Source organism: Bos indicus x Bos taurus, chromosome 7 (genome assembly GCF_003369695.1).
Source record: "Bos indicus x Bos taurus breed Angus x Brahman F1 hybrid chromosome 7, Bos_hybrid_MaternalHap_v2.0, whole genome shotgun sequence".
Taxonomy (NCBI): Eukaryota; Metazoa; Chordata; class Mammalia; order Artiodactyla; family Bovidae; genus Bos; species Bos indicus x Bos taurus.
Genome location: NC_040082.1, coordinates 106394648 through 106408702, shown reverse-complemented (window position 1 = coordinate 106408702; position 14055 = coordinate 106394648). Strand labels below are relative to the sequence as shown.

Genomic DNA, 14055 nt, shown 5'->3' with positions numbered 1-14055 from the left:
AGGCTGTTGTCTCTACCTCCAGACTTCCGGTTCCGGTCCTCGGAATAGGGCCGTGGCTACTATGGAAGAACCCGAGATGCAGCTCAAGGGGAAGAAAGGTGGTGCGGGGCCCCACGCGGGGCGGGGCGGGGCGGAGGGGCCAAGGACTAGTAGAAGGGCAATCTGAAGGGGGTGACAGAGGGCCACGGCGCTGAGAGAGCGTTTGGGGGCAGTGATTGAATTGCCAAGAAATCCCGGTTCAACCGCTGACTAGTTTTGAAATCTTTAGAGACTCTGTGCCTCGGTTTTGTCATCTGTAAAATGGGGAGTATAATAGTCTCCTTGCCTCCCCCCATAAAATTGTGAGAATTCAGTAACCTGATATGTTAAAACAATGTGTAAAACCCTGGAAGAATGCCAGGGGCGTGGCAATTGTGTGTAACGTTTCCTTTGTATTTAAGCATTTGCATATCTTTGTTGTTGGAGCCGCTAAGTCGTGTCCGACCCTTCGGGATCACATGGACTGTCGGCCCACCAGGCTCCTCTGTCCGTGGGATTCTCCAGGCAGGGATACTGAAGTGGGTTGCTGTGCCCTTCTCCAGTTGTATATATCTACATATTTGTAAATGACATAGTTACAAGTTACAAAATGCCACAAGCTATTTTTAAAGTGTCAATGTCGTTGTTAATTTGTTACATAGATTGTTGCTAGTGAATTATTTACACGTCACAAATACATGTAATTCCACATCCTTCATAACAGCACTGTGAGGTGTAAGCTATTACCACTGTGTTCATTTTCAAAAGGAGGAGCCCTAAGCGGGTAAGAGGACAGACAGTTTGGAGGTGGCAGGCTGGGCTCTGCCTGAGTCAGGGCGCAGTGGTGAGCTGGGCACACCCCAACTGGACAGTCGCAAGCACAGCCTCCCTCGACTCCCAGACACCAGCAGGTTCTCCGTCACTAACTGCAGTGTCCTGGGCAGTGGAATGGCGTCCATCTCTGCAGCAAAGCTTAGGTGGGTTCTGTTATCCTCCCTTTTTTCCAGATGAGAGAACTGAGGCTCAGAGATACTCCTGCCCTCACAAATCCCAAGTCTTAGATAAACATAACCTAATAAAGAATGAGAATTTTTATATCTGAAACGAACAAAACATTGGAAGTCAACTATACTCCAATGTAAAATTTTTAAAAAAGAATAAGAATTTAAGTATAAGGGAAATGAATAAGTTCTGAGGTTGAGAGTGAGGTTGAAGGGACATCTGATTAAGCTTGGTAATTAGGGAAGGCCAGGAGGTGACATTTGAGCTGAGACATGAGGGGTGAAGGGAAATGAGAGGTTGGGGTGGAGGCAGTGTCATTGGCGGGATCAAGTACAAAGGGCTTGAGGTGACACAGTGTTCAGAGCTGTGCTGCAATGCTAGTCACAGTACTTATTCATATTTTAATTAAAATTAGGTAAAATTTAAAATTCAGTTTCTGAGTCACATTTGAAGTGCTCAGTAGTCGAATATGACTAGTGACTACCATATTGGGCAGTATAGTTTATAGAACCCTCCCATCATCTCAGAAAGTGCTTGTGGAGAGTGCTAAATGTCCATGGAACAGCCGTGAGGCCATTGTGCCTGGGGCAGAGGGCCAGGCAGGCGGTGGTGGGGGCGTAGTAAGAGCAAGCAGAACATGCAGAGCCTTCTGGGCCATGTGAAGCAAGGCAGATTTAATTCTCTGGCTGATGGAAGTCATGGGAGTGTTTCAACCAAGGGAGAGACCTATCTGATATGTTTAGTAGGAGCTCATCTCATCTGTTTTGTGGGGATTGGATTGTTGGCAGGAAGGGGAGCAGGGAGATCAGGGAGCAGCTAAGTTTGGGATCTAGGTGAGAGACAGCTATGCCTGGACCAGTAAGGGCAGTGCGGTGGTAGAAGTGGGTGAGTTTTGGGCTTTGTTTTGTGACCGAACAAGCAGGAGCTGCTCATTGATGGGGTAGGAAGGGCAGGGACCACCATCTGGCTGCTGTTTTTGAGGCACACCCTGGGATGAGGAGTTGTCTCTAATTAACTTACTAAGAGAGCCCCACACGGAGAGGGGGAAACAGGACAGGGTTGCAGAGGAGGCTGAGCAAGCAGCGACCTCAGGTGGAATCCTGCAGAGGGGAGCCACGGTCCATTCCCACAGGGGAGCTTATGGGGACGAGTCGCACCTCTGAGTTGTTCGGACACTCAGCATGGGTCGTGGGCTTTCCTCCGCCTCGGTGGTCAGTCTTGGCCTAGAGCCATCCACCCATGTAAACTTGCAGGCACTTTTGGGTCCAGTTGCCAGTGGGCATCTGAAGAAGAATCTCTGATTTTGTCACAGGTAAATGAAATGTGAGTGGATCTGAGCGGGTAGCAACAAGCAAGTAGGTTTAGGAAGGGAAGGATCATGAATTCACTGGATACATTAATGTCATCAAGATTGAGGCCCTTCTGTGACTCCAAGATGGAGTTGTTTGGCCCTGCTGTGATCATCTGCAACCCATCACCAGGGCCACAGGTGACCCAGCTGGGAAGGATGCTGGACACTCGTCTACTCTGGGTGGACTCACAGGTTGAGCAATCAGGAATCTAATGCTTTGTCTCCTTGATCCCCCGTCAACCCTTTCCCCCTCTCCCCACCGGCCCCACTTTGCCAACTGTCCATCCTGGACCCAGTTACTGACAAATTCACTGAGAGCGTCTACGTCCTGGCCAATGAGCCGTCTGTGGCCTTGTACCGGCTGCAGGAGCACGTGCGCCGCTCTCTGCCTGAGTTGGCCCAGCATAAGGTGAGTGTCCTGCCCTAGCGACTGACCTCTCCCAGGGTCTGCACCTTGTGAGCTGGGGCCTGCTAGGTGGAACAGGGGCTGTTGGTGTAGGAGTTAAGGCCGGGACATGAGCAGGGAGGTGCATGGTCACTGACCCAGCTTGGGGCTGGACGGATACACGTGGGGTGGATTTGGAAGAAGAAGGTGCTGCGTCTGCTGTGACCCATGTGGTGAGAAGGAGGCAGCCACAGGAGGACCCAAGGGAAGGATGTGCCCAGGCAGAGGGAACAGCCTGTGCAAAGGTCCTGAGGCACAGCTGCCATGTGTTCACAGAAAGCCCAGACTGAGGAGGGGTGGGAGTTGCTGGAGGAAAGATTGGGGCTGGAGGGGGCGGGTCTCTACAGCCGTGGTGATTGGCGTTCGGGTGCTCCATTCCAGAGAACTGGGAGGAAGGAGGTAACAGCCAGCCCTGCTCACGGCTCCCCACCCTCCACAGGCTGACATGCAGCGGTGGGAGGAGCAGAGCCAGGGAGCCATTTACACCGTGGAGTATGCCTGCAGGTGAGCACTGCCCGCCTTGCACCACGGTGGCCCGGGTGTTCGGGGGCTTCCGTCAGCTGCCTGCTGAGCCCTGGCCTGCCAAGCCCACCTGGGTAGGGGCAGGTGGAGCTCGACTCAGCTGGCCACAGGGCAGAGTTCCAGCCCAGACCCGTGCTTCTCACTATTTGATCCTCACGCTTCTTCCTCGTCCTCAGCAGCCCCCACCGTCTGTCACAGGAGGGGTCCTAAGGATTCCAGGAGGTGCCTCAAGAGGCCAGTGTTTCCCACCCACAGTCAGGACCACAGACTGGCTGGTGGGGTGGATGGCAGCCGGGGGTAGTGCCCAAAAACATTACTGTTTATTTTAAATTTTTATTTCTAATTTTTTATATTGTTGTAAGAGGCACATAAGTAAAATTTATCATTTTAACCATTTTTAAGTGGACAATTCAGTGGTTTCAAATATATTCACAATGCTGTGCAGCTATCCCCGCCACTCACCTCCCGAGTTCTTTTCATCTTGCAAAACTGAAACTCTGTCCCTGTTAAACATGAACTCCCCATTCACCACCCCCATTCCTGGCTCCTGCCATTCTACTTTCTGTCTAAAAATCTGACTGTTCAAGGGACCTCACATTAATGGGATTGTACATTTTTTTTTTTTTTTGTCTTTTTGTTGACTGTCCTCTTTCACTTAGTATCTTCAAGGTTCATCCACATTGTAGCCTGTGTCCAAATTTCCTTCCTTTTTTAGGGCTGAATACTATTCCAGCCTATAGCCAGATCACATTTTGTTTATCCATTCATCTCTTGGACACTTGGGTTGCTTCCATGTTTTAGCTACTGTGAATACAGTTTCTGTGACCAGGGATATACCATTTATTGTGTTTTCTTGTTTGCTTACCTTTCTCTAAATACCCAGAATTTTTAACCCCAAGTGAAAGATGCACCCGATAATAAAAAGCAGCAGTTGGTGCTTCTCCGTTTTATTGCAGCTTTGCCGACCTGCCTCCTGTGCTCCTTTGGCTCCCCGTGACTGTATTTCATGTCTGGGCTTGTTCCGTTTGCTTTAGGAGTTGGTGACTTAGGAGTGCTTTTTGCTCCTAGTACGGGCTGTAGGTTGTTTTGGTGGAGGCTAAACTGGCACCCCACTCCAGTACTCTTGCCTGGAAAATCTCATGGGTGGAGGAGCCTGGTAGGCTGCAGTCCATGGGGTCGCTAAGAGTCGGACATGACTGAGCGACTTCACTTTCACTTTTCACTTTCATGCATTGGAGAAGGAAATGGCAACCCACTCCAGTGTTCTTGCCTGGAGAATCCCAGGGACCGGGGAGCCTGGTGAGCTGCCATCTATGGGGTCGCACAGAGTCGGACACGACTGAAGCGACTTAGCAGCAGCAGCAGCAGACACTCCCCAGCAGTCCTTGTCCGTGGCACTGTGGGATTTGCCTGCCTGTTTCTGTTGTGTAGTCGAAGTTCCTTGACAGGAAGTCCTGTTGCTGGGAGTTCTGCCATCACCAGCCTTGACCCCTCTGCTGGGGCTGGAGGGTGATCTAGACTGATGGCATCTTCCTGGGGATTGTGGTCACACTCTTCTCAGCTCCAGGAAGAGTAGAAAAGATAAGAGAGTTTTTCTTGCAACTACTAAATAGTTCCTGGTCCGCCAAGAACCTTTTGGCCCAGGTTGGGGACTTCCCGGGTGGTCCAGTGGCTAAGAATTCAAGCTCCCAATGCAGCAGGCCTGGGTTTGAGCCCTGATCCGGGAGCTAGCGCTCATGTGCTGCAACTAAGAATTTGGATGTTGCAACTAAGGATCCCGTGTGCCACAGCTAAGACCTAGCACAGCCAAATAAAAACAATTTTTTTTTAAAGGCCCAGGTTTAAGGAAGAACAGATCAAAGTCTATTTTCTCCCAGTTCCACTAGCTGCCCTGTCCATTGCAGGAGCTTGGACCCTGGTTGGCTGTTCACACTTACATTTTAATGAATTAAAATGAAATAAAATGAAAGATTCAGCTCCTCAGTCTCACAAGCCACACTTCGAGTGCTTAACAGCCAGCTCAGTGGATAAAGAATGTGTCCATCATGTTCCAGAATGTTCCATGGGACCGCCTTGTGGTAGGCAGGGGGCCAATCTGCTCTGAACTCTGAGCACTTCTCTTTCGTGAGATGTAAATCTCTCTAATGCTGATAGACTGTTTCCTATGGACATGAAAGGGCCCTTTTAGTTGTTGAAAATGCCTCACGCAGTGTTAATGGTTGGTGTGAATCTGGAAGATACTCTATGGTCTGTTGGTTGGGCCAGTTGTGAACTTGTGTTAGACAGCTTTTTATCGAAGTTGACAGATACTAGGAAAGCTGACTGCATTTGGTGGTGTCAGATGAGCAAATGGACAGTCTGGGTTTCAGCCAGCGCTCCCCACCTTTGATCTCATGTCCATTTCCAGGCAGGTCCTTGACTGATAATAAATGGGAGTGACTTCTTTGTCTTTAATAGAAGGACTTGGAAACGACCTTTTATTTTTACTGCAGGTGTCATTGCACACACAGCTTTCTGGCCTTAGCGATGCCCAAGAGGTTTGCTGAATATTTCCTGTAGTGCTGTTGGAAACAACATTTTTATTAGACATTCATCAATGTGGCAGCAACGTCAGAGCTTAGCACAGCTTTGCAGAAGTGCCTCTCTAATGGTGCTGAGTCTAAACTCACTTTTAGCGCTTTTCACAGTCCAGCTGACAAGCTTCCTTCAGAGGGAGGAATAGGTTACCTAAAAGGAAAGCATGCTATTTAAAAAAACGAAAGCTGAGTGCTGAAGAATTTATGCTTGTGAACTGTGGTGTTGGAGAAGACTCTTGAGAGTCCCTTGGATTTCTAAAGGAATTCAGTCCTGAATATTCATTGGAAGGACTGATGGTGAAGCTGAGGCTCCAATATTTTGGCCACCTGATGTGAAGAGCTGACTCATTGGAAGAGACCTGACCTTGATGCTGGGAAAGATTGAAGGCAGGAGGAGAAGGGGACAACAGAGGATGAGATGGTTGGATGGCATCACCAACTCGATGAACATGAGTTTGAGCAAGCTCTGGGAGTTGGTGATGGACAGGGAGGCCTGGCGTGCTGCAGTCCCCGGAGTCACAAAAGTCGGACACGACTGAGCAACTGCACTGAACTGATGTTATTTTGAGTTATACGTGGTCTTTGCTATGCATGCGGGCTTCCTCTAGTTGCGAAGAGTGGAGGCTGCTCTCTAGTGGTGCTGCTCAGGCTTCTCCTTGTGGCGGCTTCTCGCCACAGAGCGCAGGCTCTAGGGTGCATGGGCTTCAGCAGTTCTAGCACACGGGCCCTAGAGTGCCTCTTCAAGCAGCTGCGGTGCACAGGCTTAGTTGCTCCAAGGCATGTGGAATCTTCTCAGACCAGAAATCAAATCCGTGTCCCCTGCGTTGGCAGGCAGAATATTATCCACTGTACCACCAGGGAAGCCCAAAGCATGTTATTTTTGAGGTCATCTTTGAACGCTTACAGCTTCTTCAAAGCATTAAATGGTCTAGCAGCCATCAAGCAAAAGTTGTGTCTTGCCATCAAGTGTTCTGGTCCACAGGGAAATCTAAACTTTATGCACAGTAAGCCCTCAGGAAGGCCCATGGGATCCCCCAGCAGCTGGACAAACCACTGGGCCAGTGCGGGTATCCACTGAGGTCCGGTTGCAGGTGTCCACTGGTTTGGTCTGGTGCCGCTGACTGGGTCCCCCCTCCCGTTGCAGTGCCGTGAAGAACCTTGTCGACAGCAGCGTCTACTTCCGCAGCGTGGAGGGTCTCCTCAAACAGGCCATCAGCATCCGGGACCACATGAACGCCACGGCCCAGGGCCACAGGTAGCTGCTGGGACCGCCCGCCCCTGCTGCCCTCAGCCTCCTTGCTGCAAGGACCTTCGCTGCTCAGCCAGGAACTGCACCTTCTCGCTCCTTAGACAACTCCCTTTCTTGGTCTCGTGGTGGCTGGTGACTTCCTCTTGTCCTTTGCTGTCTCTAGTGGGAGTTGAGTTAGTCCACACCCAGCTCCTGTGCGCTGCTGTGTGCTTGGGCTGGGTGCTGGGGGCGTGGCAGTGACCGAGACACGTTTGCTCGCGGCCTCAGGGAGAGGCACACGGCAACCAGGTAGACATGGAACAGACAAGAGCATTCCAGATACGTGTGGAGGAGGAGAAGGGGGCCCCCTCTGAGGAGGTGGCAGAGATGCCAACAGAGGCTTGAACAAAGCGCAGACAAAGGTGACCATGGGTGGGTGTTCGGTGTGGCAGGAGGGGCAGAGGCCCTGGGCCTGGTGAGCTGGATGTGTTGGAGGACCGAGGCAGTTGTAACTGGAGTGGGTGCAAGCGGGGAGACGGGGCTAGGCAGGTGGGCAGGGACCTCGAGGGCAGCAGGGAGCGTGCCCAGAGCTGAAAGAGGCTTTGAGCCGATGACCAGATGGTGCAAGAGTGAAAAGTGCTTACAGTCCTTACATAAGGGGGAGAAGTAGCTCTTTTTGGCTTTGTTTTCATTATAGTTTAATAAACATGCATTTGAACACCTATGTACCTGCTGTACCACTTCCCAGGTGGCTCGGTTGTAAAGAATCCATCTACCAAGCAGGAGACACGGATTTGATCTCTGGGTCGGGAAAATCCTCTGGAGTAGGCAGTGGCAACCACTCCAGTATCCCTGACTGGAGTACTGGAGTACTCCATGGACAGAGGCGCCTGGTGGGCTACAGTCTGTAGCGTCGAGAAGAGTCAGACACAGCTTAGCGACCCAGCGGCGGTGGCAGCAGCACGTGCTGTAATCCGTCACTCAGCCTTGAGATGGGTCTGACTCCTGCAGTGTGGGGTTCTGGCATGCCTGTCCCCCACAAGGCATTAGAAAGGAAGAAAACACCTTTATGTTGCTGTGTGTGATAACAGACACAAGAACCGTCAAAACCGAAAAAGCCTTGCATATGTGTAAGAAGGGGTATGCAGTGACCTGTCCTCTGAGGGTAGCATGAGCGGGGTTCTTGGGGGTTCACCGAATCACCACCTGGCTTCTCTGCCTCGGGTGCGTGACAGCCACTGGGACTGGAGTTCACTGCAGCAAGCTTTGCACACTACCCCTTCCCTCCCACAGCAAGGCCACAAAACCGATAGCTCCTACTTTCAGCTCCGTTGCCCAGCTGCTTCCAGAAGCCCTGCTTGTGCTTCTGAAAGACACCAGTAGCAGCAGCCGCGTAGTAGCTGCTCATCCCCTCTTGCCTCTCTTCGCAAGCCCCAGGGATCTGAAGCTCCCAGACCTACATGAGACCTAGCCGCAACCTCTGAAGTGGGTAGCTGGTCCTGTTTTTCACAAAGGATACCCTGAAGGCTCAGGCCAGGAGTCCTGGGAGACTGGAGTGTGACCCCAGTGTGCAGTCCAGTCTAGCCGAGCACGCCTCAGGGCCTTGGACCTCAGCCTCACAGATGCTGCACATGTTTTGTTCCAGCCCTGAGGAACCACTCCCACCCTCCTCAGCCTGATCCCGGAAGAGACTTGGAGGTGCTTCGGCCCCTCTGACCAGGTCAGTGCCAAGTGGACCTGGAGCCTCTCTGCTCCGTGTTCTGAACTAACCCATCCCCTCAGCATCTGAGGAGGGACCTGCTTGACTAACCACTGGGGTTTTCTCCCTGGGCTTGCTCAGTGGTTTCGTTTATGGGAAGCTAGAGAGTAGGGGCACCTGGTGCCCTCTGCTGCACAAGGCTGTCAGCCCATCTCCGTGGTGCTCTCTGTCATCTTCCTGCCTCTCATCCAGGCCACAGACCCTGTCTGGATCCCAAGGGCCCCTGCCCTTCAAGAAGAGCAGAGCCCCATTTTCGCTACCCTCCTTGTGCCACCTGCTTGCTTTACCCACACTCACTGTCTCAGGCAGAGCCCAGCATGGCAGTTATCCACCCGGCTCTGGAATCCTCTTTCTACTGGTGACCTGCCGTGTGACCCTGAGCAAGTCCCTCCCCACTCTGGTCTCTGCTTTTCCCTTCCGTCACAGTGGTTCATTAGCGACAGAGAGGACATTACTACATACAGAGATGCCTGTTGCAGCAGTCAGCTACTGCTACATGACAAACTGCCCCCAACCTTAGCAGCTTATGACACCAATCATCTGCCTGCTTACGGTTCTGCAATTTGGCCTGGACTCGGCCACGTGGGGGCCATCCGTGGTTCTTGATGGGGTCCGGTATTCTGAGGTAACCTCGCATCTGGCCCTTGACCAGTGCTGCCTGGTGTTGGGGGGGAGTGTCTAGTCCATGTGGACTCTAGCGGGCCAGCCCAGGCTCCTCCTGGTGCTTGAGTGCCAGGGGTGCACACACTCCTTCAGCCTTCCCTTGCTGTACAGTTACGGGCGTCCCATTGGTCAAGGTCAGTCACGTGGCCAGGACCGGGACCAGTGGGAGAGGACTGCAGGAGGGCTAGTACCGGGAGGTGTGGTTGCCATCTGAGGAGAGCATGGCACGGAGACTGGCCTGGTGTCTGGTTCTGTGCTCATGCAGGGTAGACACAGGCAGACTGGAGGGGCCGAGGGGCTGACCGTGCCCGTGGCTTGTTTAGCTCTCAGCCTCCTGCTCATTTGCCATGGTGTGCGCTTGCACTGCGGGTCTTCTCAGAGGGTCGGGAGGCTTAGATGGGGACAGGGACCCCTGTGCCTCCTCGAGCAGCAGCCCTGAGTGCCAGGAGGTGGCAGCGTTCGTGGCTGTGCAGGCAGAGTTCTTCTGGGGCTCCTGTCACGTGCTGGGCTTGGCTCTGGCTATTGGGGTAGTGAGGAACACTACGGATTGTGGGGTTGCTCAGGGGACCCCTGGGAGGGCCTGGAGCAAGAAGGGCTGCCAAGGGGGTATGCTGGGGACACGCCCCAGCTGATCCAGGGTATTCGAAGGAGAGACGGCCTAGGCAACTATTTATATGCTAATTAGAGATATAAAGAATAATAGAATGAGGATAGCTCAGTAGGAAAATTCAGTGGAGAAAAGAGGCTGAGTAGCTTGGTTTACGCAGGAGACCAATAAAACTTCAAGACAAGAAGTTTGCACCACTTACGTAGGCCACAGGCGCCCTCTCGAATAGCGGGAGGTGCCTCACCCTAGACACCTTCTCGAGTGGGTCTTAGAAGCCCAGGCATAATTAGTAAGCGTGGTGGGTTCCGCGCTCCAGATGGAGACTCAGCTGGAAGTTAAAGGGAAGAATGACATGGGGAGACCAAGCGTTGGTGAGCAAGGCCCGTAGCTTTATTTTCAACAGGGGTTTTTATACCCTAAGTTACACATAGAGGATAATAGGGGATGCAAAGTCAGCAGTCTTTGATTCTTATCAAAAACCAGGGTTTCTTTCCTGCAAATTTATCGTATACAAATGGTTTAGGTGATTTACATCATCTTCTGGCCAGAAGGCCTACTAACATTTTATGACTCTTGACAAGGACTTATAAACAAAGACTTATTTTCTCTAAGAGTAATTATTTTAAGGTTTGGCACCATCTTCCAAAGATAAAATTGCATTCCTATAGGGCGGATGTGTAATGGGTTTACAACAAAGGAAAGAATTTATTACCTTAAGGGTCTAAAGTTACTAACACCAAGGCCACTACTTATTTTTTTCTACATACCAACTATTAATTAATACATATTCAAGGATACAATTCAGGGGATGTGAAAACTTGGCAACAAGCATTGACTCATCAATGAAATCCTTTACTAGTTTATTCTGACAGTTTCTAACTCTCTGAGAGGCTCTAAGCTATTTGAATATCTTAAGCTTCCCGTGCCTCTGGCGGCTAGGAGACTGTAAACAATCGTATGCATAGCTGCAGGAGTCCGGGTAAACTTGTCAGGCGAGTTAGAGAGCCATCTGAGGGGTTTGGATTTAAACACTCCTAATTGCCCAGGAACTTTATTAATTGGAGCTGTAAGTTAACTCTTTGACAGAGAGAGAGCGAGATGGTGGTAGGGGACAGCCCCCAGTAAAGTCAGAGGTGAGAGCACAAAGCAATAAAGTAGGCAGACTCTGGTTTTTGGGGGGAAAATGCTCGAGAATATCCGGGCGGACTCCTGAGGCTCGATCCCGCCTTTGCGTATGCCGAGCCTCCTTCCTCATGACCTTTGTCATGAGTGGAATGCCTCACCGGCTCCTGGCAGGGGTCAGCAACGCACCCCATTTCACCACCCAGTGTTGCCCACCATCCCTGGACCCACACGCCCCCATCTCCTGCATCCTGTGCCCTGGTCCCACCCACCCTCGCGCCTCAGGAAGCTGCCCTGCTGCCCCTTCTACCCCCTCCACACCCAGTGTGTTTCTCCTGCACCTGCCTGGAGGCTCCAGGCCAGCCACGAGTGCCCCGAATCATCTGCTGTCCCTTGACTGCGGTACCCCCTCAGAACAAAGTGCTCTTTGGCGCCTCCTGATCCCACCTTTGTCGCTACAGACCCTGCTCTTCTCCCCAGAATTGCCACCCCACACCCCCTCTCAGAGCCTCTACTCCCACTGTTCCCCAGATGGCTCCCCCACAGGGTTATTGGTGACCTTTCACAGGTCTTCCCTGCTTCTCCAGGCCCAGGGCCCTACACACATCCCCATTTTGCAGAAGAGGAATCAGGCTCGGAGAGGCAAGGCAGGGTCAACATCATGACCGGAAATGCCAGGATTCACACCCAGACTCTCTAACTCCCAGCACTTCACCTCTTCTCTTGGCCCCACCCAGGATCCTGCTTCAGGTGCCACCTCCTTGGGGCTCCCCTGAAGCCCTGGGGGCATCTCAGAGCTCACCTTGACTCTCATCTCTACCCCCCTAGCCTGACCAAAGCTGGACTCTTTGACACAACCTTGCGGGACTTGGTGGGGACCGAAGACCAAGCAAGTGTGGCCGGCGCATCCCTCTCGCCTCTGGGCCAGCCGTGAACGTGCTGAGACGAGGCTTTGCTGCCCTTGCATTCTTACCCACCCCTCACTGGCCCTGGACATGGCCTTGGCCCCTCGGACCAATAACTGCTGCCACGACCACACACCTGCTGTGTGTCCAGCTCTGTGCCGGGTACTTCACAGTGGTCATCTTTCATCCTCAGACAGCCCTGTAAGGGAGATGTCACCCCAAATACAGATGGGAGAAGAGAGGCTCTGAGAGGTGGCGTCATTTGTGCAGGTCACACAGCTAAGGGAGAGCAGACCCTGGTCTAATGTGGTCCCAGCCCTGCCCCTGCCTTGCTGTGTGACATGGGGCCTGGCTCTCACCCTCTCTGGTCCTACCTTTCTCCATCTAGACAAGAAAGCATGGACTGGAGCCTTTTCTACAGACTAAGGCAGACATTTGTGTAATTGCCTGCCTGGACTGTGTTCTACCTCAAACAGAAATGCCCACCCCAAGGCCATATATAGAAGACACCCTGACCCCAGGGGTAGGTGTGGGACCCTGGCCTGGCTAATCAGAGCGCCCCATCTCCCAGGTCACAGTGCTTGGTTCGAGATGGGCACGTGATCCAACGAGAGGTCTTCCCTGAAGATTTTGCTGGAAAAGTACGGAAAGTACCATCTTCTTTCTCAGGTTGGTAAGCTCAGCAGATGGAATGTGGAACCTAAGAACATCCAACCTGGGACCTTGGATCTAGCTGTACCTGACACAGAAAAATCTTAATTCTTCAGTTTCATGAGTCCCTAGAATCACTGCATTTGCCAAAATTGATCTGAGTCTGTTTCTGCTGACTTGAGGAGATCCCACACTGATCCCCAAGGATTCCAAGCCTGGGAGATCAGGGCCCCTAATTTGTATGGCTCCAGGGTGAGCTGTGTGCGAACACAGTGCCCAGCAAAATCTATCAGGACGATCAGAATGGAGTTGTTGAGGGTACAGCCAGGATGGGCCCCAGGCTCACTGCTCTGGGAGCATCCCCCAACTTGGCCCTGTGAAGTGGTTCAGAAGGGTGGGGAGCAGAGAGGGTCCTGGTCGGGTGCCAGGGCTGTAGAGGGGCCTGCGGGCCTGGGAGGAGGGATTGGGAAATAACTGCCTCCCGCCATCAGGAAACGGTCAGCCCTCCGTCTTCTCTGCTAGGGTGTCCTGGGGGTCTGGGTGCCACTGTTCTGTCTTCCCTCTGCCCTAACTCAGTTTAGAGGGAGGAGCCTCAGGTTCACTACTGTAGGCCCTGACTGGTGTGTAGTTGGCCCCCCGAGACACTCTCTCTTCATCCACTCTGAAAGCACCTCTTGTCCATCTCCTTCCACCGTGAAGCCATTTATCCAGCAAACACTGATCTGTTGGAGCTAGGACCTGTCTACCCCAGGGGATGCCCTGGTGAGCCAGACAGACTGACCCTGGCCTCAGAGCTCAGACCCCCTAGACGGTCAGCTTAGTGATGTAATTTCATGAATCCGAGGGCCAACCTTGGATGGTTCAGGCAGAGTGAGCTAGCGGGGAGCAGTCATGGGGTGCCCTAGACCTTCCGAGGCTCCCTATCACCCACAGTCTCTGAACACGACCTCAGCCAGTGACTAATAGTACTGTCAAAGAGGTCTGTTCGAGACTGTGGGTTGTCAGATCCCACCACCACTGCAAGTCCTGTGCGCCCGGGGGGTGTGATTACTTTTGCCTTTCATTCCTATGGCCAATTTGCCCTTCACTCCTGCTGAATATCCCTGGGGCTTCCCCCATAGCTCAGTTGGTAAAGAATCAGCTTGCAATGCAGGAGACCCGGGTTTGATCCCTGGGTCGGGAAGATCCCCTGGAGAAGGAAATGGC

The 14055-nt window shown here is 52.4% G+C and overlaps 1 protein-coding gene across 4 annotated transcripts in view; it reads left to right on the top strand.

Annotated features, from left to right (window-relative positions):
• The first annotated feature begins 6 nt into the window (after positions 1–6).
• BORCS8 (BLOC-1 related complex subunit 8) overlaps positions 7–14055 on the top strand; it is a 30150-nt gene continuing 16101 nt past the window's right edge. The window contains exons 1-6 of one of the 4 annotated variants that reach the window (XM_027548386.1): positions 7–98; positions 2668–2780; positions 3256–3320; positions 7059–7169; positions 8788–8862; positions 12868–13005. In XM_027548386.1, the coding sequence (XP_027404187.1) occupies positions 62–98; positions 2668–2780; positions 3256–3320; positions 7059–7169; positions 8788–8821 (360 nt within the window). In that variant the 5' untranslated portion in view covers positions 7–61 and the 3' untranslated portion in view covers positions 8822–8862; positions 12868–13005. Of the gene's footprint in view, positions 99–2667; positions 2781–3255; positions 3321–7058; positions 7170–8787; positions 8863–12121; positions 12441–12769; positions 13006–14055 lie in introns of those variants that run through there. The other 3 variants (XM_027548384.1, XM_027548383.1, XM_027548385.1) reach the window with 3 other exon arrangements.